Source organism: Myotis lucifugus, unplaced genomic scaffold (genome assembly GCF_000147115.1).
Source record: "Myotis lucifugus unplaced genomic scaffold, Myoluc2.0 scaffold_726, whole genome shotgun sequence".
Taxonomy (NCBI): Eukaryota; Metazoa; Chordata; class Mammalia; order Chiroptera; family Vespertilionidae; genus Myotis; species Myotis lucifugus.
This window is the reverse complement of record NW_005871774.1, coordinates 128,100-155,693: the sequence shown is the minus strand read 5'-3', so window position 1 is coordinate 155,693 and position 27,594 is coordinate 128,100. Positions and strand designations below refer to the sequence as shown.

General features: G+C 59.6%; 2 protein-coding genes and 1 long non-coding RNA gene across 3 annotated transcripts in view; 2 read left to right on the top strand and 1 right to left on the bottom strand.

Moving 5' to 3' along the window:
* Positions 1 to 2,536, top strand: part of NUP214 (nucleoporin 214) — a 76,827-nt gene extending 74,291 nt beyond the window's left edge. The window contains 4 exon segments of the mRNA XM_023746731.1: positions 192 to 363; positions 985 to 1,124; positions 1,863 to 1,887; positions 2,299 to 2,536. Coding sequence (XP_023602499.1) covers positions 192 to 363; positions 985 to 1,124; positions 1,863 to 1,887; positions 2,299 to 2,332 — 371 coding nt within the window. The 3' untranslated portion in view covers positions 2,333 to 2,536.
* Positions 2,537 to 2,651: 115 nt separating this feature from the next.
* On the top strand, positions 2,652 to 24,784 carry LOC106694945. The gene is made up of 5 exons (XR_001346018.2): positions 2,652 to 2,963; positions 3,199 to 3,259; positions 18,702 to 18,894; positions 21,639 to 21,707; positions 24,736 to 24,784. It is a non-coding gene; the product is annotated as an uncharacterized LOC106694945 (long non-coding RNA).
* Positions 13,398 to 27,594, bottom strand: FAM78A (family with sequence similarity 78 member A). The gene is made up of 2 exons (XM_006105807.3): positions 26,800 to 27,594; positions 13,398 to 15,591 (listed from the first exon to the last, which is right to left on the bottom strand). Exons 1-2 carry the CDS (start codon positions 27,120 to 27,122, stop codon positions 15,063 to 15,065), a joined length of 852 nt encoding a protein of 283 aa, XP_006105869.1. The 5' UTR covers positions 27,123 to 27,594; the 3' UTR covers positions 13,398 to 15,062.

The window sequence follows — 27,594 nt, the reverse complement described above, 5'->3', positions numbered from 1 at the left end:
TTTGCTTTGGGTTTAATTGGTATTTTGCTGCTAGAAGGGGTGTTGCCCTTTGCTGGAGGTCTTTGTGTTTGGATTCTAACGTATTTTCCCTTTTTTCTTCCTCTTTTGATTTGGTTTCTCACTGCTCATTGTCTTCTCTTCCTGTCTCCTCCTTTCTCCCTGTTCTGTTTGTTTGCCTCTGTTTTGCTCAGGTGGCTTCGGTGCTGCTCCAGTGTTTGGCAGCCCTCCTACTTTTGGGGGATCCCCTGGGTTTGGAGGGGTGCCAGCATTCGGTTCAGCCCCAGCCTTTACAAGCCCTCTGGGCTCGACGGGAGGCAAAGTGTTCGGAGAGGGTACTGCGGCTGCCAGCGCAGGAGGATTCGGGTAAGCCCCCAGGGAGGGGACCCAGGGACCCCACAAGCTCAGGCCGAGCCACCGTGTGGAGCAGGGCTAACGGGGGCCGGCTGAAGGTTTCCAGTGTGACGTCCCCGAGGAGCCATGGCCGTGCCCTTGGTGCGGGCCCTGGTCTCTGGCCCCACACACGTCGGAGGAGTCCTCGCTGCCGCTTGAGAAAGGCCCTCCCCGCGGTGGGAGTGGGCAGTGAGGACAGGGACACCTCACCTCGGCGTGAGAAGTAGACAGGGTCAGGGTCCAGGGAGTAGGCGAATAAATGGGGCGGGGATGTCGATAAATGGGAAATGCTGAAATGGTGGAATAAAATTGAAGAATTATTGAAGACAGAAAGAGCAAAATATGTAGTACTGCTTCATTTCCAAGCGACCTGCAGTGTCCAGACGGGCACAGGACTCACTGGACAAGCTGGATTGCGTCTCGTGGGCCTGTCATTGTTCCCCGAAGCAGAGGTGGTTGCTCTGGGCTCTGGCTGCTGGTTCACACCAAGCACGCGCCCTCGATTCGCGTGTCGTGCAGCCTGAGACCACGAGGCTGCCTGAGGCTCGGCCGCAGGGGCAGCTGGCTCTGACTGTCGGTTCCTCCCTGGCCCAGGTTTGGCAGCAACAGCAGCACCACGTCCTTTGGCACCCTCGCTGGTCAGAACGCGCCCACCTTCGGGTCGCTGTCCCAGCAGACTTCAGGCTTCGGGACCCAGAGCGGGGGCTTCTCCGGCTTCGGATCGGGCACAGGAGGTAGGCAGACAGCAGATACCCCTCGCCCAAGAGATGAGCGGTTTACCCGGCTTTCGGCGTAGTGTTGTCAAAGCTGGAAGTGCTTGAGGGGCAGGGTGTGGGGGCTTTTGATTTTCAGAACGTTGTTTTCTAGGTTTAAAGTAGACTTATAACATTGTGTCATTTTTTACTAAATATTTCTCAAGATTTGAGAACGCAAGATAATAATCATCTCACTAGATACTGGTTCAGAAATCCAAGCCAGCAAACAAACAATAAGGTGTAGAGACCTTATTCACAAAACGCCTTTCATTTCGTTTACGCCCTGCTGCTTCAGGACTGGAGCGTCCATGCTCTGCTTCTGTCTGTGCCACACACTGCGGCTCAGAAGCCGGCACCCTTACTCTTGTGCAGATAAGACACAAAACTCCAGGGGCCACTTGCCCAGGCCCCCCGGGCCTGCTTCTCTGGCCTCACGGAGAGGAGGAAGCAAGTGGGTGGGAATGGAGAGAAAGCACACTTTCCTAACAAAATGGGTCTGTGTGTCACGGTGGGGCCACGTGAGGGGGCCCGACCAGAGACCCTCTGCCCACCCCGGCGGGGAGGAGGGAGGAGCCCTGGGGACATGAGCCAGCCCACCTTCCTGCCCGGCCTGCAGGAGGCATTCCGTGGGGGTGAAGGGAGGGGGTCTGGCCGAGGGTCCACCTTGGTCTTTCAAGTGTATGTGTGTTTTAACTTCCCGCTGTCCATCTTTTCCAGGATTCAGCTTTGGATCATCGAACTCGTAAGTATCTTCAGTTTTGAGTCATTAAATAGGATGGAAAAGTGTGTGGCCTGGGAAAATACTGGACCACTCAGTTTGCTCTGTGTGTACTCTCTTCCTGTTTAAAAGCTTATCCTGGAAGCATGGGGCTCTGCAGCAGGTTTGGGCTTTTGTGGATTTGCCCATCTTGGCAGGGATGTGGCAGGAGGTGCCAGGTCGTGCCTTGTCCAGGGCCATGTGCAAGAGCGGGAGGGGCCTTCCGGTCAGCAGAGCCTGGAAGGCAGGACTGGGTGCCAGGCCCAGTAGCCTTATTTTGTGATCATCACTCTGCTTTGGTGGAGAATTGGATGACAGTGAAAATTCAGGGCCTGGACTTGGCACACAGGCAGTCGCATGCCGGAAGCTGACCTGCCTCCCTGCCCTTCTTTGCAGGTCTGTCCAGGGCTTTGGTGGCTGGAGAAGCTGAGTGGGTGTCGTGCTCCTTTCGGTTCCGTGACCATCGGCGTTCTCAGCTCCTCGTCACTGAGCAGCAGTCCTGAAAGCGGACATTCTCGTTGGCACACCCAGACAGAAACAGCTCGGCAGATGCGCGTGGTCTTTATTTCATGTTGCTTATTCCCCCTCTGCCCCTGTTATTAAACTGTTTGGCTTGTTTGCATACAAAATGTAAGTGGGGGTTTTTTGTCTTCATTTTTTAAAATATATTTTTATTGATTTCAGAGAGGAAGGGAGAGAGAGAGAGAGAGAGAGAGAAATATCAATGATGAGAGAGAATCATTGATCGGCTGCCTCTTGCACGCCCCCCACTGGGGATCGAGCCCACAACCTGGGCATGTGCTGTTACCTCCTGGTTCATAAGTTGATGCTCAGCCACTGAGCCATACCCACTGGGCTGTAAGTGGGTTTTTCAGGTCACAGCCAAGGACAGAGGTCTCCTTGTTTCTGTGGCTCTGAGAAGCTGGTGCACCTTCCCTTGGCCAGCAGGACGTCTTCAAGGACAAGCACGGGTGTCAGCCAGTCTCCCCGTCTGCTCAGACCCAGGGCTCCGCACAGGAAAGAGACTGATGGCCGCTTGTCACCTTCCAAGGCAATAACTCGTATCCTCTTGTGTCCTTTTTGCTGTTGGGTATCGGGACCCTCGGTGCCAGCTTTTTGGGTGGCGGGGAGAAACTCACGCAGGCGCCAGCAGAGTTTCAGAAGAGGTCGTAGCCCCTTAGAGGTTAGGTAGCCGGGAGGCAAACCTGGAACAGACCAGTGGTGCTGATGCCCGCGGGGCTGTCCTTGGAGCAGGCCCAGCTCATCTCATTGGCCCTTAGCGCCGTGTGTCCACAGCTGATGTCTTCTGCTCCGGAGGAGAGGCAGGCGGGTGATTGAGAAGACAGCCTTTATCTCCGTAAGTGACGGTGACATTGGTCCACACACTGGCCCACTGTTAACCACAGGGCGGTGACCCTGCGCGGCCCGGGGTCAAGGAGACGTGCTACTTCCTGGTGTCACAGCAGAGTGTTGGCAAGGCCAGCCCAGAGGTCCGACCTTCAGTCTCCACAGTGCCTGTCGGGCGGGGTCTCAGGTCTGGGCTATTTCCTTTCTTAGGCGGCGATATTGCGGTGGCTGACAAGGGCCCCCTCACAGCAAAGTAGGTGTGGGATCCTGTTATCTGTCCGCCCAGAACATGCCGCGCTTCATCTGTGGTTGTTAGCAGGGAGCATTGGAAAGGACAGTTGTTCATCTTACACGCTGGGAAACTAAAATGCTGAAATGTTTTACTAACGGTTCACGTTGGGGAAGGTGAGGCTCACCGAGGCCCGTGAGCGCAGCCTGGCTGCTGGTCCTGCTCTGCTGTGGGGTCTGACCCCACGACGGCACTGGGCGCCGAGTGCAGGCTGTTCCCGCCCGCAGAGGAGTGCGGTGCGCCCAGGGCCCCGGGGGACGCAGCCTGCTCTGTGGGGGTCTGTCCCCACTGCCATCACCTAGGGCAGTGATGGCGAACCTTTTGAGCTCGGCGTGTCAGCATTTTGAAAAACCCTAACTTAACTCTGGTGCCGTGTCACATATAGAAATTTTTTTATATTTGCAATCATAGTAAAACAAAGACTTATATTTTTGATATTTATTTTATATATTTAAATGCCATTTAACAAAGAAAAATCAACCAAAAAAATGAGTTCGCGTGTCATAGGTTCGCCATCACTGACCTAGGGCATCTGCCTCATTCAAAGAGCGTGACCTCCGGAGTTTAGCGCGTGCCCTTTCGGTCCGTGTGGAACTGAAGAGCCTGCCCCCACCTGTTCTCACGAGGCCCTGCAGCCACGGAGCAGGGGGCAGTGCCTGGGACGCGCACAGCCAGGCACGGGCTGTTCCTCCACGTGGAGCTCCCTAGTCTACACAGGAGCTGTCCTGAGACAAAGGGACTTGAATTTTGATGGGCAGCTCATGATGAGGCCGCGCTTGAAAGGGAGCACTGTGACTGGTGCCTTCTGCCTCGGTGTGTCGTCCTGTCGACCGACACGCAGGCCGAGCCAGTCTCCTGCCTGTCTGTCTCCCCCGGAGGCGCTTTTTTATAAATAGAAGCTGGTTCGGCTTAAACCCTTGACCTCAAATTCTCTGCCTTAATCCTCCATCGAGGTGGCATGTGGCAGTGCTCCACAGGCCGTATCAGCTGTGCGCGGCCGATAACGCCCAGCACGCACCGTCGGCGGGGAATGCGGTGCTGGCGTGGGAGCCCTCTCCGCTCCTTTTTTGGGGTCGATTACACTAGTAGGTGGCAGGGGTCATCTCAGAGCGCAGCCAGCCTGCAGCCCCTGAAACCCAAGCTTCTGGGTGTGGGCCGGGAATGCGCTGCGGCTCCAGCCTGCCCGGGAGGAGCCTTTCCCTGAGGGGGTGGGCAGGGCTGGGGTGAGTTGGGGCTGGGCCCCAGTAAGGAGAAGGGACCACAGCTGCTCAGGGCCGCAGTCACAGTTGGCTTCGCTATGTCTCTTGAGTAACTCGGGAAAGGCAGGAAGGAAAGGGGGTGGCGGCTTAAGGAGCTGGTGGTTTTGCTTGGCTTTTCTAGATGTAAACGTTGTGTGTTCATAATCGGTGCCTCTGATGGCAGGACAGAGGCCAGGAGTCGGGTTTCCCAGGCACAGGAAGAGCCCACATGACACATGGGCGTGGTCATGTCCCCTTCGTGCCGATGCACCTGCGGCGGTTCCCTTGGCCTGGCCCAGCCCGCTGGGATTGGCCTGCTGCATGCCTTCAGTTCTGCTTTCTCCAGAGGCGTTTCAGGTCAGGCCTTCCGGGAAGGACATGCAGCTGCCGCAGATCCTACCCCTCAGTAGCTCTGAGACAGAACCAGGCACTGGGCCTCCTCCTGTGAGGGCTTTTCCCTCGGGGTGAGATGGAGACTGGAGCACAGCCGGGCAGGGTGAGGGTGGGGGTGAGGGTGGGCAAGGTGAGCATCTGGCCCCATGTGCGTGGGTTCACGCTTTACGGGACCTTGCCCTGCATCTGGGGCAAACAGCCTTGGGGGCATCTTCCCCCTGGTGGTGGGCCCCTTGTCCAACACAGAGCCCGTGGTGAGGGGTCAGCCCTGGCCGCAGCGATGACGCAGGAGCGCTCACGTCTGGGGTTCTGATTCAGCGACACTGGGTGGGGCCCTCAAATCTGTGTGTGTGACCAGCTTTGCAGGTGATTCTGGTGCAGATGGTCCAGGGTCACACTGTGAGGCCTTGACCACAGTCACTGACTCCATCCCCCGATTCTGAGAGTCGGACACCCATGGACATAATTATTTTGCCACTAACCCAGGGAAGGGACCTTCCTGAAACTTAAGTGGGACACAGAGTTTCACTTCAGCTGCCCTTGGGCACCTGCTCAAGAACATAGGTGAAGCACAGGTGGCTGTCCCCTCCTGCCCTTCAGACAGCTCTGCAGGCCTCCTGGGAAGTGTCCCCACCCTGGCCAGCCTCCGTCCCTCGGGACAGTCCTGTGGGGGGAGGAGTGACCCTGTGTCCGCCAGCCTGGCTCCCAGTCCTCCCCCCAACCCCAGGTTTGTCTGCTCGTGGGCTCCCGTCCACAGTTCCCCACGGACACCTGACTGGTGCTGTCGGCATCTGCTGGTTCTTACACCCCTCGTTCCTGTTGCACGGAGAGCAGAGGCGCTGCTCTCCCTCCTTCCTCGCCCTGGTTGTTCCTTCATCGCTCACGTGTGGACAGAGCAGTTGGCCTGAGGTGGTTTTAGCCCTAACCCTGGCTGGCTTCAGTGTTTCCTACGGGAGTTTATTCTGAGCCAGAACGAATGGGCTCCCTGGTCTCACACAAGTTGAGGAAAGAACGGACAGAACAAGAATTAATAGCTCTTTACTGAAGACTCCTTAGAGTCTTTAATATTCATGTGTGCTTTGTCAATCAGTGAAGGGAAGTCGCTGCCATTTCCAAATCATTCTGACCTTGGAACCGTCCTGCTGGCACCAGGTTCCTCGGGAACGGCTTGTCGCTGGGCAGAAGCACCGCTTCCTCCCGCAGGCTGTGTCTAGCACATCCCTCCCTGTGCCATCCACCCTGGGGCAGCGCGGGTGTGAACTGCGCGGGCCCACTCACACGCGGAGTCCAGTGGCCCACGCAGTTCAGCCGTGTACGGGTCAGCCGTGTTTTTGAGCCTCAGTTGGGAATCTGCGGATCTGGGGGCTGACTTCAGTGGCGGCCGTGGTCGCACCCCGAGCCCGCGTGCTCGATTACAATAGTGGCGGTTCACTGGGTGATCCTTCGTGACAGTTACTGTCCATCCTAAGTGCTCTCGGACATTTTCACATTCGACCTACGAGCGAGATGCCATAACCCACATCTTCCGTGAGCACGGGAGGCTGAGAGAATGAGCGGTTTACCGAGTCTCAAGCCAGGTAGTGGTGGAGCCAGAGGGAGCCCGGGCTGTGCCACACCCTGCCCTCTGCTAGGCCGGCCACCCCGCCTTCCCCAAGGTCATCATTCGTCTTAGAAGAAATACCGGGCCACTGGCACCCGGGACCCTGCTGAGCCCTCACCACACAGCTGTCCTGTCCACCCCGTGAAAGTGAGCTGACTGTGGACTCGGACCACAGCAAACGTTCCGCCCATCGTGTAGTTTTTGGCTCCAGCCTTGTACGTGGTCATCGTCTGTCTAAACCGCAACCCCAGGAGGGAGGGGCAGCGGCTGAGTCTGTGTAGCGACGTGGGGTGGGCACGCCCCACACACAGATGGGCCTGCCAGCTTTCCGGTGAGGGGATAGGGTCTGGAGGAAGCAGCTGGCTGCACGCCCTCGGCCGTCTAATCCCCTCCTTCCTCTGCTCTCTTCCGGGGTCTGGCTTGAGGTTTTCCAGTCCCACAGGAGGTCAGACCCACTGCGCCATTGTTCAGCCCCACTCTGCTTATAAATAGAACCCCGTCCATTCCGCAGCCCTGGCCGGAGATTCTCCACATTGTTGTCAGCCCTGGACCGCCAGCTGCGAAGAAAGGGCCTCCGTGGGGGAGGGGCGGCAGGCGGGGCCGGCAGCACGCTGCAGTGGTGCCCAGCTCCCCTCGCTTGTCCCTCCAGCACTGTCCGCCGTCTCCTTGTGGCCGGATCAGAAGCAGAAGTGCTTCCCAACCCTCCGAGGCTGTGACAGCCGTGCCTAGGCTGGGCCGTCCACCTGGGAATCCTCACCATGGCCTGCGGGTCACGTGCGGTCCCCCTGCCTCACCTGCCCCCTCTCGCCGTACTCTCCAGTCCCTGGGCACTTGCTCTGCTCCTCCAGTGGCCTGTCTGGCCTCGGCCCAGTGCCCCGCACGCGCCCCTGCTCATCCTGCAGTCAGTGTAGATCACTCCCTTGCCCACCGCCCCCCTGAGCTGCCTGCCCTGCTCGGCTCCAGCAGCTCCAGTCCGTTCTCCCGCCTCTTATGTGTGTGACTGGTTGTTTGATTTGTTTGTCTGATCTGCCCCTCCCCCCAGACAGTCAGCTCCATGAGGGCAGGCACCACGTCAGCCTTGTCTCTCAGCCCTGGTGGCGCCAGGACAGCAAGAGGCAGGACCTGTGGGATAGATGCCCCCCTAGAATGACTACCCAGACCCCCGCCCTGGCCGGAGTTTCTCAGTGGTTAGTGTCGGCCTGGGCACAGGAGGGTCATGGGTTCGATTCCCAGTCAAGCGCACATATCTGGGTTGCAGGTTCAATCCCCACCCCTAATCTGGGTGCATGTGGGAGGCAATTGATCAATGTCTCTCACATCCATGTCTCTCTCTCCCCCACGCCCCTCCCTTCACTCTCTCTAATAATCAATGGGAAATATATCCTCACTCCTTGGTAGAAGATTTTTTTTAAAATATATATTTTTATTGATTTCAGGAAGGAAGGGAAAGGGAGAGAAACATCAATGATGAGAGAGAATCATTGATGTGCTGCCTCCTGCACGCCCCCCCACTGGGGATTGAGCCAGCAACCCCGCCTGTGCCCTTGATCAGAATCGAACCCGGGACCCTTCAGTCAGCAGGCTGATGCTCTATCCGCTGAGCCAAACCAGTTAGTGCGGTGGAAGATTAAAAAAAAAAAAAAAGCCAGACCCAAACAGGAGATGATGAAGGGGTGGGGGCAGGGCTTTTACAGAAGGTTCAAGGGCATGGAGCCAGCCCATCACACCAGGGCCACAGCAAGGCCAGCGTCAGAGCCAGGCCCCAGGCTGGCCCAGACCTCCGGCAGTGGCCTCTGGTTCTCACCAGCCCAGGGAGGCGCTAGCTTGCAGCCGGAGCAGCTGTCCGTGGCTCACAGTGGGTGATGAGCACAAACTGGACACAGACCCAGGGACGAGGCTATCCTCCACCACTTACCAGCTGGAACAGGTGCCCCGTGGCCCGAGCTAAAACGGCCAACGCCACAGCTCGGGGCAGGTATGCGCAGGGCGCGGGAGAGTGCCTGGCACAGGCACGGCCAGCTCACAGGTGGCTTCCCTGGCTCGAGCGGACAAGCCCCAGTGCCCCTGCCCTGAGTCCACGCCCACAGTGTTTTCACCCAGCAGCACTCACTCAGGACCCGGATACCCCCTCCCCCAGGAGCGACGCCCTCGGGCAGGGCTAGCGCAGGGAGAGGACCCCTTGCCCCCTGGCCTGCCGGCAGGTTTCTCCCTGCAGGCAAGAACAGCCACGCATGCTCACTCCCCCTGCCTGTCTTGCCATCCCCCAGCTCTCCAGCTGGCCGAGGGGTGCCCAGTGGGGAGCAGGAAGGGCCGCATGCTGGGTTTTGAGTCACTGGCTGCAGCTGACAGAAGGGGCTGTGTGAGCGGATGGAGCAGCTTGTCACCCGCCAATATTGTCAGAGCATTTAGGATCCTCAAGTCTTGGATGTTAGCTTTTCAGTTTCATTCTCTGTGTTTTAGGGAACAGGCATTTGCCCCTGCGAAGGTAAATGAAACTTAAAATTATGTCACAAGGTTCTGCATGTGGTAATTTGAGGGTGCAGCCTGGGTTCCTCCCCCAGGCCCTCCTGCCCGGGCCCAGAGGGAGCGCCTCTCTTTCTCAAATGGCAACAATTGCTCTGAGCCGATTCCCGGCCTGGACTCAGGCTCCAGGCAGCTGACCTGGCTGAGCCCTGACGCTTGTCTATAGGGACTTCTTTTTCACGTTGAGCCGTTCTGGAAACGAATAAACATCGTCCCCGAGACATTCAAGCCAAGTGGTGCTCGGACTCTGCTGAGTGGTGGCCAGCGTCACAGATGGTGGGGCCAGTGTCACTGTCCAGAAGCACTTGCCCCCACGCCAGCCCCCTGGCAGCACGGCATGCACCTCGTGCCTTCTCCTGGGGGCCGGGGGCCGGCTGTCCCAGCCACGCACAGTGCATCCAGGCCCTTTCCTCACCACGTGTGTTGGCTGTGAGCTGTGTGTTCAGGGAGGCAAAGCGGGCCCGGGCGGGGATTAAAGAAGCCCAGCGTTTTCGGGCTGAAGGTTATCTTGTTTGATTTCCTCCTTAAATATAGAAAGGAGCCCTCGCCGGTTTAGCTCAGTGGATGGAGCGTCAGCCTGTGGACTGAAGGGTCCCAGGTTTGATTCTGGCCAAGGGCACAGGCCCGGGTTGTGGGCTCGATCCCCAGTGGGGGGCGTGCAGGAGGCAGCCGATAAATGATTCTCTCTCATCATTGATGTTTCTCTCTTCCTCTCCCTTCCTCTCTGAAATCAATAAAGAAATATATTAGTATATATAGAAAGGAACTGAGACCCAAAAAGGGGAAGAAATTGTTTATTGGTTAAGACCATGGATGTGCCTTGGTTTGGGTCCCGTCCTCACTGTGTGATCTCAGGCCAGTCACTTAACCTCTCTGAGCCCCAGTTTCATTTCTATAAAAAGGGGGAATGGTACTACATTCATCTAGATCTGTTTGTTGATGCTGAGAGTCATGGATAAGCAAGTCCTGTTGTCTGGACGTCGCGGTGGCGTTAGGCCTAACTGAGAAGTCTAGTCCGATATAAACGCCAGCCCAGCGCCCTCACTCTCAGGCAGCCCGTGTGTGGTTAACGCCGAGCACAACCCCTATATTTCTCCAAGTCCAACAGGCGGACGGGCCAGGTGTGCGTGTCCTGGCTTCGGGTTGGGAAACAGGCGTGCGAGGTCAGGCGGCCAGCGGGCCTCACTCCACAAGTCAAGAGGCCGCCAAGAATAGCACGGGCCGCTCACCGCGCCACTCGCAGTAAACACCCCGCGTGCCGCCCTTTGTCTGTTGGATTTGAAAGGGACCATAACTATGAATCAAGGCCAAGCCAGTGGAGGAACTGACCCTGTCTGCGTCTCACTCCCAGGGACAAGGGGGCAGGCCCTGCCTGGGCGGAGCGGGCGGCTGCGCCAGGACCCGTGTCAGTCGTGTGAGTCTGCCTCTCGGGCACAGGCTCAGGGATGGAGCTCATTTGCTGGGGTGTGTGTGCTGGCATCTAGTAGTTCCCATCGGCCAGTGCCAGCGGGCTGTGCGCCTCTTCAGCGTCACTCTGGGCCCTCTGCCCCGCAGTTAGCTGGAGAATCGGGGTGTGGAAGGGCCGGGTGGTCTCAGAAAAAGCAGTGACCGAGCGGACACACGAGGGCTGTTGGAAACCAGCCCAGCTCTGCAGCTTCCCAGCTGCGTGACCTTTAGCAAGTCCTCTGACCCTTCCTGAGATTCCGTTTCCTGGTCTGTAAAAGGGGCAACGCACCACGAGATGTGCTGGATGGTGACCCGACAGGGCCGCGCCGGCACTCCGTTCGGAAGGCAGGCTGTGGCTGGCTCCCGGGGCACCTGCTTCTCCCAGACGTCCCGGGGCAGGCGGGCGGCCCCGCCCGGACAGCAGGCTCTCCCAGGTCCCGGCTCCTGCGACAGCTGGCTGGGTCTGGTGTCTGTTTCGTCCCAGTCTGGGATTTCTAAATTTAACCTGCTATCAGCCTGAGAGGCTGGAGGGCTTCCACCGTGAGGAAAGGCCACTCGGAATCCACTTTACTCGCAACCCCTCCCTGCACAGGCCCCTCCCGCCCAAATGTCACCCCATGTGCAGCTGCCGTCCTGGTGCCCTTGCTCAGCTTTGTGGCTGCTAGAAGGTGGGGTGCCCGCGCCTCTGGGGCTTTGTCCCGCTGGGACCCAGCTCAGCTTCTCCCGCCGTCGGCTGGGCTTGCACCCGTTCCCTGCTCACACTCATGCATGTACACACACACCCCACGCTCTCTCGCGGGCAGAGCTCAGGAGCCGACTCCACAACCGAAAGCCAAACTCCAACAGTGACTGCACCACCCATGAGCCTTCTGGGCGGAAAGCGGCCAGCGAAGCCTGTTATGCAATTTCCTGCTGCCGTGGCTCCGACCAGGAGGCAGGAGGCAGGATGCCGCTGGGCTCCTGCAGGGTGGGACCCAGAGGAGAAACCCGATCCCCGATGCCCAGTGAATGGGCAGTGCCCGGCGGGCGAGCCTATGGCCTGCAGTGGCCGGGCAGCCCTTCCTCAGAGGGAATGCGCCCAGCTCACTGTGGGCAAGAACTGACTACACCCGGGGGCAGGTGGGGGGAGAAAGGCATTTCCTGCCCCGGGAGCCCAGGAGGGAGCGAGCCAAAGGCCTGGGGCCTGCCTGTAACAGTCACTGGGACTGAGCACCCAACGAATGCACCACAGTGTCTGGGCTTTGGGGCCTGGGTTCCAATCCTGGACCTACTCTTCCCACAGGCACAGCCTTGGGCAGCTTCTCCCCTTCGCTCTCCCTCAGTCTCCTCATCTTTGAAATGGGGATCCTGGTAACCCTGGGTGGTCGTGAGGACTCTGAGTTAACACCTGGACACCAACAGCGGGGTGTTCTGGCCCCACCAGCTAGGAGCAGGCTGCTCAGAGAGCCTGTGTCCCATGAGGTGGGGCTCAGCAGGGCTCAGCAGGGCTCGGTGTCTCACCCAGACTCACCAACGGCTCCAGTCCATGGCCCCCCTCAGGCCCATCCCCACTCCAGGACCCCAAGCCCCCCGCCTCTGCCCTTTCATAAGAAAGTCTGGTTAGAAGACAGGATGAACTGCAGGGCTCAGCGTCCGTGCAGCCCCCCACCCCCCATCACACACACACACACACACCCCACATCTACTGCTGGCTGAGGGCCGGGCAGAGCCACCTTCTGGATCCCGTGGCCCAGCAGCTCCCTCCTTAGGAAGACAGGTCTGCAGGTCTGTACACTCACCCCGTTCATGTGGGATTCTACTGTTTGCCAACAAGCCAAGCTGCCCCCAAGCCTGCCCCCCTCCTCCTCACAGGGACCAGCCAGGACGCTGGTGAGGACCGAGGTCCGGGATGGCAGCGGTGGCATCGAGTGGCCTGCCCCTCCCAGGGTCCCCCTGGCCCTGAGCACAAGCCCCACAGGTGCCCCCGAATTACGGCACCGGCAACCCCACAATGAACCGCCACTTCAGAAACACCCAGACCCTGGCCAGCCCTACTTTAAAATTACACTTTATTTCTCTTTGTGAATGTTTTTGTTTTTTTTAAAGATTCGTTTTACATTTTCTTCAAGAGTCTGTGCCTCCTGGTAAGGGCACTGGTTTGCTTCACAGTAGTCTCCACGGTCCTTATTGCTGGGCCAGTGTCCATACGGGGGGACACAAGGGGACTGGGGACCCGGCCAGAAGCCCGGCCTGTGCTCCCGACAGGAGGGGGGGCGTCCTTGGCCGGCCCTGTGGCCTCTCAGGGTCTTCGGCAAGGCCAGATGGCAGGGAGGGGTGGGAGTGGGTGAGCGGGAGCCAGACATGCAGGGGCCCAGGCAGAGGCAGGGGAGCCCGGCCTGCCCTCCACGGGAAGGCGCTGACCCCATCCGACAGGCTTGCTCCCCTTCTCAAGTCCGAGTTGGGATTCTACCCCCAAACAGCTCAGACCTCCCTGCTGTTCTATCCATCTCCACCCTCTACCCCAGTCAGAACCCCGCCCGGGCCCATTCTCCGTTGTAGTACAAGAAAGACCTGAGTGCAGAGAAGGGCCCTCCACCAGGAGGCCAGGCGGCACCCCGGTCCCTCCCGTCCCACCCCTCGGGGAGCTGGGACCCAGCGCTCCCCGCCCTCACCTCGAGGCAGGGCTCACACCCCCCCAGGGGAACCAGCAGCTCCGGGGAAGGCTCCCCAAGCACCAAGCGGTTTGCAATCCAGTTGTCCCAGGATAGCTGCGCGCCTGTCAGGAGCGGGGCTCGGGCGAGGGACTGGATGGACGGTGAGCACCCCTGAATAAATACACTGTCACGTGGGTAACGGGGGAGCAAGGACTAGGTGACCGACGCCTCCTGTGTGGTCACTGGGGCTCCTACAAGTGGCTCGTGTGCAGAAATGATCATTTTTCTCATCTGATGGTTTTCTGTGCTTGATTATTACTAGTTTGAATGCGGGGCCTGGGTGATGGAGCTGTGGGCTTGGCAAGCTTGGAGGAAGGGGCTTCAGCGGGGCACCCCCCACAGCTCCTGCAAGCAGCCTTCAAGGCAGACATCGCTAAGAAAACGTGGTGTCCCTGGGGACCGAGTCCTGGGACTCCCGGTGCCCAGGCCGAGGGGAGGTGGCCCTCAAAGGCTGGCACACTGTCCCAGACCAGCCTCCACTGCGCTCCGCTGCCGCTCAACCCTGGGCCCTGGTTTACTTCCTAGGACAGGCTGCGGGCCCAGCAAGCCTTGTGCTCCCTCCGTGGCCCCCTCCAGCGCTGTGTTCAGTTGTCCCCTGAGAAGGAGCCTGGAGGGCAAGGGGTGCCTTTCCTCTTACCTGCCAACTAGAGCTAAACCTGGGCCCACGTGGCTGCCCCCCGCCCCCCGCATTTGAGACGGGAAGGAAAAGGCGCACTGAGTGAGATGTGGGGGCAGACCCCCGGGGGGGGGGGGCGATGGTGCTGGGCACAGAGGGCGGAAATGCCCAGGGCTCCACCTGCAGCTCCCAGGACCCTCCCTCTCTCCACGACCCACGAGCAAGGCAAGGCTGCGGGGAAGAGAGGAGAGGGCAGCCCTGGCAGAGCCACCTGGATGGGGACGGGGGCACAGGGGAGGTGGGGGTTCCCCCTGGGGCTCTTTAGGCAGCGTCTGTCTGTGGTTTTGTTGCTGCTGAAACACAAGAATAAGCCGCTGGTTTTAGGTCTGTGTCCCTGCCCCTGTCCCAGGATGCCCGGGGGGAGGGGCTCAGGGAGTCTCTCTCCTCCGGACCCAACCCCTCCCCAACCCCCCCGGCAGGAGATGAAAGTCCAGTGGAAGAGAGGTCCTGCTTTAGATCCGTTTCGGTGGTTTTCCTTTCAATTCAGCTTAAGGCAAAAGTTTGGCAAAGCAAGTCTACATAAGGCCGCGTGAGGGAGGGCGGGGGGGGGGCGCGTGGGAGAGCCCGGCACCCACGGTCAGTAAGAGCGGGCCTGTCACTCATCAGCTCCCCCTCCTCCCGCCCGCACCTCCTAGAGAGGCGTCTAAAGAAAAAGGACTGAAAGCAGTTGTGTGGGGCGTCTGCTGCAGGTGAATGAAACTGAGGAAAGGAGAGGAGAGGGAACCCCAGTGACAGGAGGGCGCTCCTGGGGTTCATCTTACTCTGTCCCCCTTGGTCTCCCCCTCCCCGCGAGGCAGCGGCTCATCAGAGAGGGCAGAGGCCATCGGGCGTGCGCACAGTGAGACCCCGCGGGACAAGGTAGAACGGTTGTATTTTGCTGGATGCTGGGCGTCCTCGTGGGGCTGCTGGAGCGGTCTCATGGCTGGAGTCGGAGCTGGCGGCGCCCCGGCCGCTGCTACCGGTGCTTGGGCGGGATCACCACCAGCGGCTGCCCGTACTTGGGCCGCCACATGAGGACCTGAGCGTCGTTGGCATTGGGCTTGACCAGGGCGCTGGGCGGGATGGGCTCGTTCCTGCTCAGGATCTTGGGCTGGTCCTGCGCGATGGGCTCCCGCAGGCGGGCGCGCTGGCCCAGGGGCCGGCTGGGGTTCACCTCGATGCTGAGCTGCATGCGCCAGTGCAGCGTCTGCAGGATGATCATGTCGTTGGTCGAGGTGTTGGTGGCCACCAGCCACGTGGTGAAGCTCTGGTCCCGGTAGATGTTGGTCAGCCTGGCCACGTTGCTCTCGCTGACGGGCACGGCCCACGTGACGCTGGGGTAGAAGTTGTCGTTCATGCTGATGATGAACTTGGAGTCCCTCTTGGTGGGGCCCACGATGGTGCACGTCTCCGTGGTGTTGCCGTACCAGGGGTAGTTCACCCCGTCCGAGTCACTGATGGCCTGGATCTTGCCCTCCAGCAGGTCCGGGAGCTCCCAGCTGGACCTGCGGACGGGAAGGCAGTGTGCTCAGCCGGCCGCCCACAGGCCGCCTGCCGCCCCTGCCCGGGGGCTCACTCCCGGGGGGCCAGACAGTAAAGAGACATCTGACATCACGGCGGCGAACAGGCTCCCCCAGCATCACCCCCCTCAAAACCCACCCTGTTCTCTTGCATCGTCTCGAATCGGTCTCCCCCTGAAACCACTGCCGTCCCGCTGGCTCCCAGCGGGGCTGCGGGAAGCCCTGGCTGCCCAGCCCGAGGGGATGGGGAACAGGAAGGAGAGCCCTGCCCGCTGTGCCAGCTGCTGTTGGGACAGCCACGTGGGACCGTGGCTGAGGCAGAGGCAGAGGCCCCGAGAGGCTGGGCCCCTTAGCGCGTCAGGGGGCCTGCAGCAGACGCCGGCTGCCCGCCCCTCGGGTCCATGACTTTCTCTTGCTTTAAAGGCCACACTTCAGAGCCCAGTGGCCACGGGGTTAGCACATCTGGGATGAATCCTGGCCCCTCCATTGACCAGTGCATGACCTGGGCAATGCCTGCCCCCTGAGCTTCAGTGCCCACACCCGTGAAAGGGGGAGCTTCCGGCCCCTCCTCCTAGCACAGGTCTTGGGTATAGAACCAGCACCCAGGGCCCTCTGCTTAGGGCAGTGGTTCTCAACCTTCTGGCCCTTTAAATACAGTTCCTCATGTTGTGACCCAACCATAAAATTATTTTCGTTGCTACTTCATAACTGTAATGTTGCTACTGTTATGAATCGTCATTGTAAATATCTGACATGCAGGATGGTCTTAGGCGACCCCTGTGAAAGGGTCGTTCGACCGCCAAAGGGGTCGCGACCCACAGGTTGAGAACCGCTGGCTTAGGGGCTGGCCTCTCACCTCCGTGTCTCCTCTCCCTCATGGGAGTCTGGGCTCCCAGGCCCTCCCCCAGGCCACAGCAAGCACCTGAGGCTTCCAGGGACCCAGGTGCCCCTTCCCCCCACCCCCCCTTCCTTTCTGCTCATGCCTGCCTAGAAGAGGAAGCACCATGCAGCCGGGATCGCTGGCCAGTCCCTGGAGCAGTAGAAACAAGAAAGCCTAACCAGCCCGTCTCAGTGCGCTCAGCCCCGCCTCTGGGAGGCAACCGCGCTTTGCTGCCCAGCAGCCCGCACTGGGCTTTTGCTGCTAGAGGCCTAGGGGCTTAGCCTTCCTGGGGCGGGAACAGGCAGCCGGGGTGCCCAGAGCTCAGACTCTGGAACCCCACAGGCCTTGCTGCCAGTCTCAGCTGCCCCCTCCCTGGTGGGAGACCCCGTGCAGACACATGTCCCTGCTGGGGTCACTGAGGAAGACAAGAATGTGCCAGCCCAGGACAGAGCACAAAGTAAATGCCCGTAGCTGGTCGCTGCCAGCACCACTGCCGTCACTATTGTTGCTATAACAACGCTCAGCCCGTCCAAGCTGCTCCGAGGACACAGCAGTGTCGGGAGCCCCCCTTAGGGACGATCAGCAGTCACGTGCCCCACTGCACAGGTGAGGAGCGCGCAGCCGGGCCCGGGCTTGTCCCAAGGTGACCGGGCTAAGCAGTGGCACTCGGACCTGGGCAGCCTGGCGTGGTCCAGGGCTGGTTCCGCCCGGGCCCCTGTGATGCCAGCCCAGGACGCTTGGCACTCAGAGTGCTGCACACCCGCACTCGCCACAGGTGCCCTGGGGACCCCTGCCTTGCCCGAGCGTTCCTGCTTGCAGCAGCAGCATTCACGGCAGCCCAGAGGCGGGAACAGCCAGTGCCCAGGGTCAGGTGATGGACAAACCTGTCCATCCACACGATGGAGCATCATTCAGCTGTAAAAGGAGAGAAATTCTGACACCTGCTACAACACGGAGGAGCCCTGAGGACATGATGCTGGGGAGTAAGCGGACATAGGACAGACACTGTGTGATTCCATACACACGGGGTCCCCGGAGGAGTCAGTTCACAGGGACAGGAAGCAGGATGGTCACCGGGGGCTGAGGGTTCGTGTTTAATGGGGACAGAGTTCCCGCTTGGGGTGAAAGCGCTGGAGATGAGTGCGCAGCCCTGTGCATGTGCTTAAGGCCACTGAGTTAAAAATGGCCCAGATGGAACTTTTATGTGTATCGCATCACAGTAAATAAATGCATTCCTCCATGGAAACACATCATGCAACGTTGGCACTTAGCAAAGTTGGGGACACTATCAGAGGAATGATCACCGACGTGACTTTGCTAACTTTTGGTTTTCTCCATCTGCCTCCTGTTTATTTTACTGAAAGTCACACATTAGGATGGCACCTGCCTGGGTAGCCGTCTCCTGCCCAGGGCCTTGAGTTCATCTCTCAGAGGGAGCCTGGGCAGCAGCTCAAACCACCTCACATTTCTCACGTGCCCACGGGTCCCCACGATCTCGCCGCTCTGCCCTCCCAGCCCCGCCCGCTGCGGCGGAGGCCCGCTTCGAAGGCACCCGCTCCGTCCGCTCCCGGCGGTTACGTGCGCTTGCAGAAACATTGTAGAAGGCAGAAAGCAAACTTGCAAAAGGAACTTGGCGCTTCCTTGGCCCCCTTTCACTTCCTGAGCTGGCTTGTTTGGGGAGTGGGAACTTCCCAGTATCACCACGGCCTCCCTCTCTGCCTCTGACCCCAAATTCCAAAATGCCTTTCCTGCCCCAGCCCCCAAAGGCTCAAGCCCCTGCTCAGCCAGACGGGACGGTCCTCATGAGCTGGCAGACAGCGTGTCTCGTGGGCTCTTACTCAGAACCAGGGCCAAGGCATCTGTTTCCGAGTCATCGCCAGCCAGCATGGCCCGGCCTGGTCCCGCGGCCGGAGTGCCCATCGAGGAGGTGGGAGGGAGGGGGGTTAAGGGCACGGCTTCTGGGGGCCACAGGCCAGGCCTGGGTCTGGTCTCAGTCCGGCGCAGATCAAGTCACAAATCTCTGAGTTGGGGGTCACCATCGGCCCACTGTGGACAGCCCCGCCCACCTTGCACGGTCTGGGGGTGACCACATGCGTTGATGTCTATTACCTGGGTCACAGCAAACAGCAATTCGTGGGGACTTCTGGGACCGCTGGAGGGAGGTGTGGGCTCTTAGGCTCGGCCGGCCCTGATTTGACCTCACTTGTGGTTTCAGACTCCACGTGCTCTGCAAGGAGTGGATTCCACGCAGTTGGGCCTCCTCTGAGATTTCCTGCTGGTTCTGGAATGACCTTGGGCGTCGAGGCCGACCTTCAGTGCTTTGCCCACAGGGCGGAGTGGGGGCTCGGACCCCGGCCCTGCACACACTGAGCAATACAGTGTCTGACTCGCAGATGCCACCAAAAGGGGTGAGTAAGCAAGGCTCCCAGCACCAGGCCTGTGCACAAGTGTGCAACCGACGGATCTGCTTGGAGGTGGGAACACGCCTGCTCCTGCCCCAGGTCCACAGGCCTCGGTCCACCTGCCCCACCACCTTCTCTCCAGACCCCGGCTGTGCTGGGTCCTTGCAGGTGTAGGAAGGCAAAGGACAGCAGGGAGTCCAGGCTTGGCGCCAGACCTCAGCCGCCTTCTGGGCCCCCCAATATCACGTCAGAAAGGGACCCCTCGGCTTCCCTCCACACCCAGCTCCGTCTGCAGTCCCCACCAGCACCCACTCAACGAGAGTTTGCAGAGCACCCGTCACTGACGCTGGCCACAAGCTGGGAGAGAAATGTTCAGGGTGCCGCCCTGGTCCACAGAGATGGTGGGGGCCCCATGCCCCCCAGCCAGCCCCACCATTCCTGACTCTCCCCCCCTGCCTTGTGACAGTCCCCCCTTCTCCCTGACTTCACCCCAGCCAGCAGCCCCAGGGCCTCCCAGCCTCCCCTCTCACCCCCTGCAGAAGCCTGAGTGATCTTTTAAAAACACACTAATCCAGTGGTTCTCAACCTTCTGGCCCTTTAAATACAGTTCCTCACGTTGTGACCTAACCATAAAATGATTTTCGTTGCTACTTCATAACTGTAATGTTGCTACTGTTATGAATCGTCATGTAAATATCTGATATGCAGGATGGTCTTAGGCGACCCCTGTGAAAGGGTCGTTCGACCGCCAAAGGGGTCGCGACCCACAGGTTGAGAACCGCTGCACTAATCGCACCATCCCTCCCTCCGACCCTGTCAAACCTGCCATGACTCCCCATGACCCTTAAAGCCGATATCATTGAAGCCCAGGTCCCATGCACACACATGTGTGGGCACAACACACACACACACACACACACACACACACTCGCCCTCCCCAGGCTGCAGACCCTCTAACCACTCTCAGTTCCTCTAATGGGCCCGCCCCGCCCCACAGGGCCTCCCCCGGAGCAGCGCCGGGCCTCCCCGTGCTCCTGGCTCAGCTCTGGAGTCCCCGGGAAGCCCACCCTCGCCCTCCCACGAGGCCGATGCCAAGCGGTGCTCCTGCTGCTGCTTCCTGGCACACTCGCGGGTGATGAAATAATCACGTGATCATTGTTGAGGATCTCGGGAGGCAGGGCCAGACCTCGGATCTACGCTGGAGCCTGGACCAGTGCCTGTGGGCAGGGCGGAGCCCACGGGACCCTCACCCGAAGCTGCGCTGCTGGTGCGCCCCTCGCCTGAGCGCTGCGGCTGGCAGTGCCAGTCCCACCGGGGCGTCCCCACAGCAGCAGCACGTTGGCCACCCTACGTACTGGGCACCCTACGTACGTTCTCCCGTCCTGGGCTTCACCTCAGCCTGGGCCGGGGTTGCGGGGCGCCTTTCATAGGGGACACTTGGAGATGTTGGAGGCCTGGCCCAAGGTCACATAACCAGGGAGGCGCTGGGCCAGGACCCACAGCCTGAGCAACTGGCCTCCAACGGACCCTCGCTCAACACACGCACACAGACATGCACACAGAGACACATAGAGAAACACAGACATACACATACAGAAACAGACACAGAGATGTCCACACACGTGCACGTGTATACACACACATGCACATATGTGTGCACGCACACACAGCTCTGAGCAGCACGTCTGACTGAGAACGCGGGTCTGAAGGGGTTACAGCAGGACCGTCCCTGGAGCTGGAGAAGGGGTTGAGGCTGCTGAGGCCACAAGGGCTGGGACGGTCACCCTGTGGCTCCAGGCCCAGCCACCCGTCCCAGCAGGCCCAGTGCAAGGCCTCTCAGTAGAGGGCAGAGGAAACCAGGGAGGCCCGAGGCCCAGGGTGTGCGGGGGAGGCCCTCCTGGGACCACGGGGGCACAGCCCTGGCTCCTGCAGACCCAGCCAGGCAGGGTGGTGAGCCCGGGCCTGGGCTTGGGCCTGACGCACCCCTGGGGGCCCCTCCCCCTGGGTGTGGACGGGACTCTGACTGCGGACCCAGCCCCCTCGGCCTCAGCAGTGAGCCGACTTCCTGTCTCTTCACTGGGGTCCTGTGCACACACGTCCTGCACTGTTTTCCTTCAAATCAATCATTTTTTAAAAAACTCAACTAAACTTTTCCTAAGAAATACCTTTGAAATAACAGAGATGCTAAATACATATCGATATGTTTTTTCTCATATATATTAAAATAAATGTGCTGCTTTAAATTCAAGTGACACTAAGCTGACACTAGTCTCACGGCGCCCGCTGGGCACTGAGAAACAGTCACGGGAGGACCGAGGCTCCTGCCGGCTGGTTTCCGGGCCCTGGCTTGGGGCACCCAGGGATGGTCTCGCCTCGTCCTCAAGAAAACAGTTTTGACAATTTGCAAAAAGTTCAAATTCTGCAAATTTTTGCAATTTTACAGAAACTGAGGCCCAAAAGCCACCCTGAAGCCAGAGTGGGACCCCGGTTCCCTGACTTCTGCCCCAGGCGGGTGGGCACCCACCAGGCTGGCCCCCCACCAAACGGGTCACGGACGCCTGCTCTCTGGGGGAGGGGCTGCAGTGCCCCCCTCTCCCCACCTGCCCTGGGTCCCCAAACACTAGCCCCACGCTGCCCTGCGCCCCTCTCCACCCAGGCCACGCCGGCCCTGGGCCTAACAGGAAGGAATAGACCAATGCTGCCTGTTTAACTTCAGTTCTTAGTCGTAAAAGCTGTGCTTTTTTTTTTAGCGCCAGCCGCAGAGAAGTGCACAAAGTGAGAAACGAAAGCGTCTCTTCCGCGCCGCCCGCCTCCCCGAGGTAGGTTACCCGCCGGTAAACATCCTTCTAGACCAGCGGTTCTCCACCTTCCTCATGCCGCGACCCCTTAATACAGTTCCTCATGTTGTGGTGACCCCCAACCATAAACATTATTTTCGTTGCTACTTCATCACTGTAAATGTTGCTACTGTTATGAATCGTCATGTGAATATCTGATATGCAGGATGTATTTTCATTGTTACAAATTGAACATAATCAAAGCATAGTGATGAATCACAAAAACAATATGTAATTATATATGTGTTTTCTGATGGTCTTAGGCGACCCCTGTGAAAGGGTCGTTCAACTCCCAAAGGGGTCGCGACCCCCAGGTTGAGAACCGCTGTTCTAGACCTTACACACACACACACACACACACACACACACAGACACAGTCTACGTTCCCATTGTCACGACGTCTTTTTAATGAAAAATGTCTCCCTGAGTCTTTTACAGCTTATTTCCAATGCCATCTAGAATCTGATCGGTTTCCCTCGTGGGAGCCACCATAGTCCACTTACTGATCTTTTTCATTTTACCCAGATCCGATCCGCAAAAACATGGACGTGTGTTTAATTTATTTCCCTGATCATGGCGCCTTTGTTTGGGGCACTCGGTGGTGAGGGTTGGGGGATCCCTCGGCTAGAGCCAGTCCGGGGGAGTTCCCTTTGGCCGGGCAGTCCCCCGCCACTTCCGCCCACCCCAAAGCCTGGAAACGAGGACTTCCCTCTCCCACCCACGCCGCCCGCCCTTGGCCAGGCCCAGCAGCCGGGGGAGGCCACCTTCCGGTCGCAGAGAGGAAGCAGCATCCTCGATTGTTCTGTGCGGGGCCCCTGGCTCAGGCCCGGCTGCAGGAAGAGGCCATGTGGTCACCGGCCGTTCCTCGGCCTGTCCCAGGCTTCCTTGGGCAGTGCCTTCAGGCCTCGGGCTGGTTCCTCCTCCTCAGATGAGGTCCTTGGAAAGTAACAGAGAGGAGTGGGAGCAGGCCCCGCTGCACGCCAGCAGCTCCAGCGCTCCAGCGCCCCAGCCCCAGGCCGCAGGCCCCTCCAACCTGCCCAGCCCTTCCTACCAGCTCACCCTGAGGCAGCCCGTGCCGCTCCACCTTCTGGCTGGAAAGACCCTCACACATCTCATCGTCCAGGGCGCTCACACTGTAGACGGGTGCGTGAAACCCAACCCCGAGAGGAGGCAGCCCAGCGACAACACAATATAGCCATCTTTATGCTGACGCTGCCGGCGTTGCTCATTAATAATTAATCACCAGCAGTTATGACATTGACAGCTACCACGGATCCAGCCTTCTGACCACCAGGTGCTGTGCTAGGTGCTCGCGATGCCTGCCCTCACGTAACCCTCACCACCCTGCGTGAGGGAAGGCCTGTTGTCCCCACTTCACAGATGGGAACGGTGAGGCTCAGAAAGGTTGAGAGACGGGCCCAAGGTCTCAGCACCAGTGAATGGCGGAGCTGGGCCCACGCCCTGCTGCTCTCCTCCCCTCCCCCCAGGTCTGCCCTTTGGCAGAACCCAGAGCCAGAACTGAACCAGGCCCTTGGCATAGCCGTGGGCCAGATTCCCGTGGGGGCTCCAGAGAGGGGCAAACTGGGGACAATGTGAAGCGTCTCCCACTCAGGCGAGAAACTGTGACTTGTCACTCAGAAGACTGTGCCAGCTGACAGGTGGCGGTTGAGGAATTGCGGGGGACGGGGCTGTGGAGGCAGGTGTCTCCAACAGTTTGGGGTGGAGGGGGGAGAGGGAGGCTTTGAAAGCAATGTGGGTTGGACCCAGAACCATATAGCATCCTTTCAAGCTGGCTCGGAGAAGCTCAGCATTGTATGGCTGTCTGTGGGAGTCACATTATTGTCCCCCTTCAAATATTTCAGACCCAGATTATCATTCTAAAAAGTTCCCCTGGATTAGAGATTAATCTCTAGCAGGGATAATGTTTGGGGATATTAATAGGTTTTGGTTAAGTATTTGGAATTAATATTTTGAGTACAAGGCATGTGTAATGGGCCCACCTCGGGCCACTGAAGCCCAGTGCGTGGGTTTCATTTGAATGATTCAAATTGTCTGGGTCTCGTCCGGTGGTTCTCAACCAGCGGTGGCTTCCCACCCCTCCCAGGGACAGCCGGCCGTGTCTGGAGACACTTTTGGTTGTCACAACAGGGCTTTGGGGGGCTGCTGTCATCGAGCAGGTGGAAACCAGGGGCTCTGGACCACGTCCTACGACACACAGCACAGCCTCTGGTCCCGGCGAAGCCAGGGCGCAGTTCTGGGCAGCGGGAGGCCCCTGGGCAGCCCGCCGGCTCCTCCCTCCTCACTCTCATGTCGCGGGGCTTAAAGACATGAAGAGTGGCTGGGGGTCGGGGAGATGGATGGGAAGGGTGTTTGCGTCACACACTCAGGCCTCCTCTAAGCTAGCCCTTCCCGTTCCCAGTGGCTCCGGCTCAGAACAGCCGCCTGTTCGGTGATTCTTAAAACGATTTTGTTGATTAATAGTAAGTCGAGCAGCTTCCAACTCAGCATTTCAGCCCCGGGGCGTCACCTACACGAACCATCTCACGAACCCTCACCTACCCCTGTCCTCTCTCGAACCCTCACAGCGGCCAGTGACAGCACTGACCCTCAAGCCCCGGCGTCACCACTGGTCAGTCGTTCCGACCCCAGGGTCTGAGCCCATGAAGGACACGACCCTCCCAGGGAGCCTTAAACTCTGCCCCTCTCTGGGACTGGGCCCCTCCACCCGGGATCAGGAGCCCAGGAGGGTGGGACGCCGACACAGAGGGTCCTGACCAACAGAGGGGTCCCAAGGGGAGGGGACAGACCCAGGGAAGCAGGTAGACAGCCAGGAAGCCGGCCGTCAGCCCTTTGGAAACGCCAGTCGCTCACAACTATTTCAAAACTTGTAGAAGTCGGGGAGTTGCCCTGTGTCAGAAGAGGAAGCCGGGGCCGGGGAGAAAACTCGCTGCAAGAGTTACCCATGTCGGTCGGCATTCTGATCTCAGCCACGATTTTCAACTCATTACAGATGCGGTCGCTGCCTCCCCATCAGAAAATCACCCCAATTACCATCACAGCGAGGGCCGCTCGCCTTGAGTATTGTGCCGGGCGCTTGGCGTGCCGCCGACTGCTTGACAAGCGTCTCCCATCATTCTCACAATGAGCCATGGCGCAAGGGCTAGGACGCCCCCGTTTGCAGAGGAAGAAACCAATGGTCAGAGTGGCGCAGGTCACACCCTGGAGAGCGGCAGAGCCTGGACGGCCGCCCAGGGCTGGGTGACTGCAGCTGAGGTGCGCCCTGGGCTCCCCACCCAGGAGGCAAGGACTGGCACAGGAAGAGAAAGGTCGTCTCGGGTCTCCAGGCTCGGGCCTGCCTCCAGCCAGTGCCTGGGCGTCGCCAGAGCCGCCGCACAGAGGGCAAGGCCTGGAGGACTGGAAACCCTGTGCACAGATGGGAAGGCTGAGGCTCCGAGCCAGGCCTGTGCCCTCGCGCCCCACATCACATTCACCTCATCACATCACACCCCTTTCTCCCTCCCGGCGCCCGCGCCCTCCCTGTGCTGAAGGGCCCCTGCCTACCCGACCCCAGAGCCTGGCCTGAGGCCCTGGAACCCCTTCCGTCCTCCAGTTGCCCGGATGCCTCGCAAAGCCCCGAAGGCTTCGAGCTTACGGCTTCTTAGGAAAGGTTCACACCAAATAGCTGAGGCTCACGTTCCCTCTGGAATGGGAAGTCGGCCCCCAGCCTGGATTAAGGGCCGCTTTCGGGAATTAAAGGGCTTGGGCGTGGAAACAGGTTGGCGGAGGATCGTGAGTGTCCGTCTAGATAGGCCTCATCGGGCGATCGCGGTTACGCCCTCGTCTAAGTTGGACTGTGTTCCCGTTTCCCTTATAACTCAGTCAGTGGTGGAGCAGCCGTAGCATTTGGTGTCCCCCCCATCCCCATGCCCTCCAGACCCCCCTCTAATCTCAGGCGGCCCAGGATGTTCCTAAACAGCCCAAAGTCCTGCTCCTGGGCGTCTCGTCCTCACTGCAGACCCGGGTGCTGCACAGAATGGACGCTGAGAGAGGGGCTGCGGGAGAGTGGCCGGGCAGCTCCCTCGGAGAGGCCCCCGTGCCCCGGAAACGGCTATTGTCCCGCCCTGCCTGAGGCTGGCTCTTCAGGGGAAGTCCACCACTGCTCATCCACTCGCAGGATGGCCACCTGGGACCAGGGAACATGCCAGAAAAGCAGCCCAGGGCTCAGGGTCCTGCCCTGAGATTTCCGTTATCCTGGAGGTCAGGCTGGAGAGAGAGGCCAGAGGGCTCCTCTCAGCTGTCAGGGCCCCGCTGGGGCCTGAAATTGATGTCCACTTAAGTGGCCTCCCGCCTTGGAGAGAAAAAATGCGACCCCACGAAGCAAACCTGGTCTCTAAAACCGGCCGTCCTCTCAAACACACCACAGGTAACAGCAAAGCACCCTCCCCCCCAAAGCCGAGGCGCGTCTGAAGACCCGAGACCAGTTCCGACCCAGCCACACGGCTCTGGGCAGATAACTCAGGCGGCTCCAGGGCGCCCAGTTCCTTCCCTGAGCGTCCGCCACGTGGGCTCGCAGGGCCGGAGCCTGGGGCCCAGCCGTGGCCTCTGCTGATCCGGACAGCATGCTTGCTTTGTCAAAGAGGCGCCTGATGGAATTCCCTCTGCTTTTGATTGATTGGTTGGTTGATTTTAAAGAGAGAGAGAGAGAGGAAGGAAGAGAGAGAGAAATCAATTGGTTGTTCCAATTATTTATGCATTCACTGGTTGCGGGAATCAGACCCACAACCTCGGCGTATCAGGACGACTCTCTAACCCCCGAGCTACCCAGCCAGGGCTCCTCTGCTTTCTCGGCAACCTCAGGGGGGCAGGGGAGGAAGAGGATCCAAGAGCCACGAGCCCAATCTGAGGCAACACGCAAGCCCTCTAGGAGGTCACGTGGCCAAGGAGGACTCAGAGGCCCCTTCCGGACATGCCTAAAGCCCCCCTCTGCCCCTGGTGAGGTCCTGACCCCTCACCCCAGACCATCAAGCTCCACACCCAAGCAGCCCCCCCAAGCTTGCTCCTGAACAGTACTCACATGCCCTGCTCCCCGTACTGGTTGTAGAACTCCATGTGGCTGCACGCCTGGATCCAGCCCACTACCCAGGTCTCCTTCCTGGGGATGGGCGGCATGACCACCTGGGCCGAGGCACGGAAGTGGGGTGTCCGGTAGCGGAGCACCACGCTGGAGGACTCGTCGATGCTGGTGGGGACGGGGTCGATGGAGGCTTTCACGTCAATCACCGTGATGCCTTCCCGGAAGATTCTGCCTTTGCCCCCGATGCTCTGAATACAGCCCATGGCACACAGGACCGCTCTGAGCTCCAGGGAAGGCCAGCAGTCCCAGAGGAAACTGGGCATTGAAAGGAAGGAGGCCGCGGGACCCAGGGCAGACGGCACTGCTCTCCCACTTCGTCTCCTTCAGCTCTCCAGACCGATATCCATAGGATAGAAAACTCAATGGGCAGGGGGCGCTTGCATGTCACACCTCAGGCCTGTTTATAAATAAAGGCTTTGCTGCATTTCAAGGGTCCCGGGTTCTTCTCGCAGTGGACAAAAATCACCGATATTCTTTGGGTTAAAAAAAGGAAAGTTTGGATATTAGTGGATAATCATGTTCAGACATCCAGCCCTGCCGGGCCTCCACGCGGGAAACGCAGCTGCGAGACGCTCCCTGAAGTCTTCGGGGAAGAAGGCGACACGGGGACACATAAATAAGGCAGGCCCGTCCCGTCCGCCCGGCGCGGCGCGGCGCGGCCGCCACCCTCGCTGCAGAAGCGCGACTTCCTGCCCTCTGCCTTCCGCGCGCGCTCGGGACACTCGCCCGGCCCCT

Bases quoted from the DNA above. Each gene is read 5' to 3' on its own strand.
- FAM78A (XM_006105807.3), bottom strand. From the start codon at position 27,122: ATGCCCAGTTTCCTCTGGGACTGCTGGCCTTCCCTGGAGCTCAGAGCG. The intron at 15,592-26,799 runs GTGAGTACTGTT...TCCCGTCCGCAG, and splicing joins CAGTACGGGGAGCAGGGCAT to GTCCAGCTGGGAGCTCCCGG.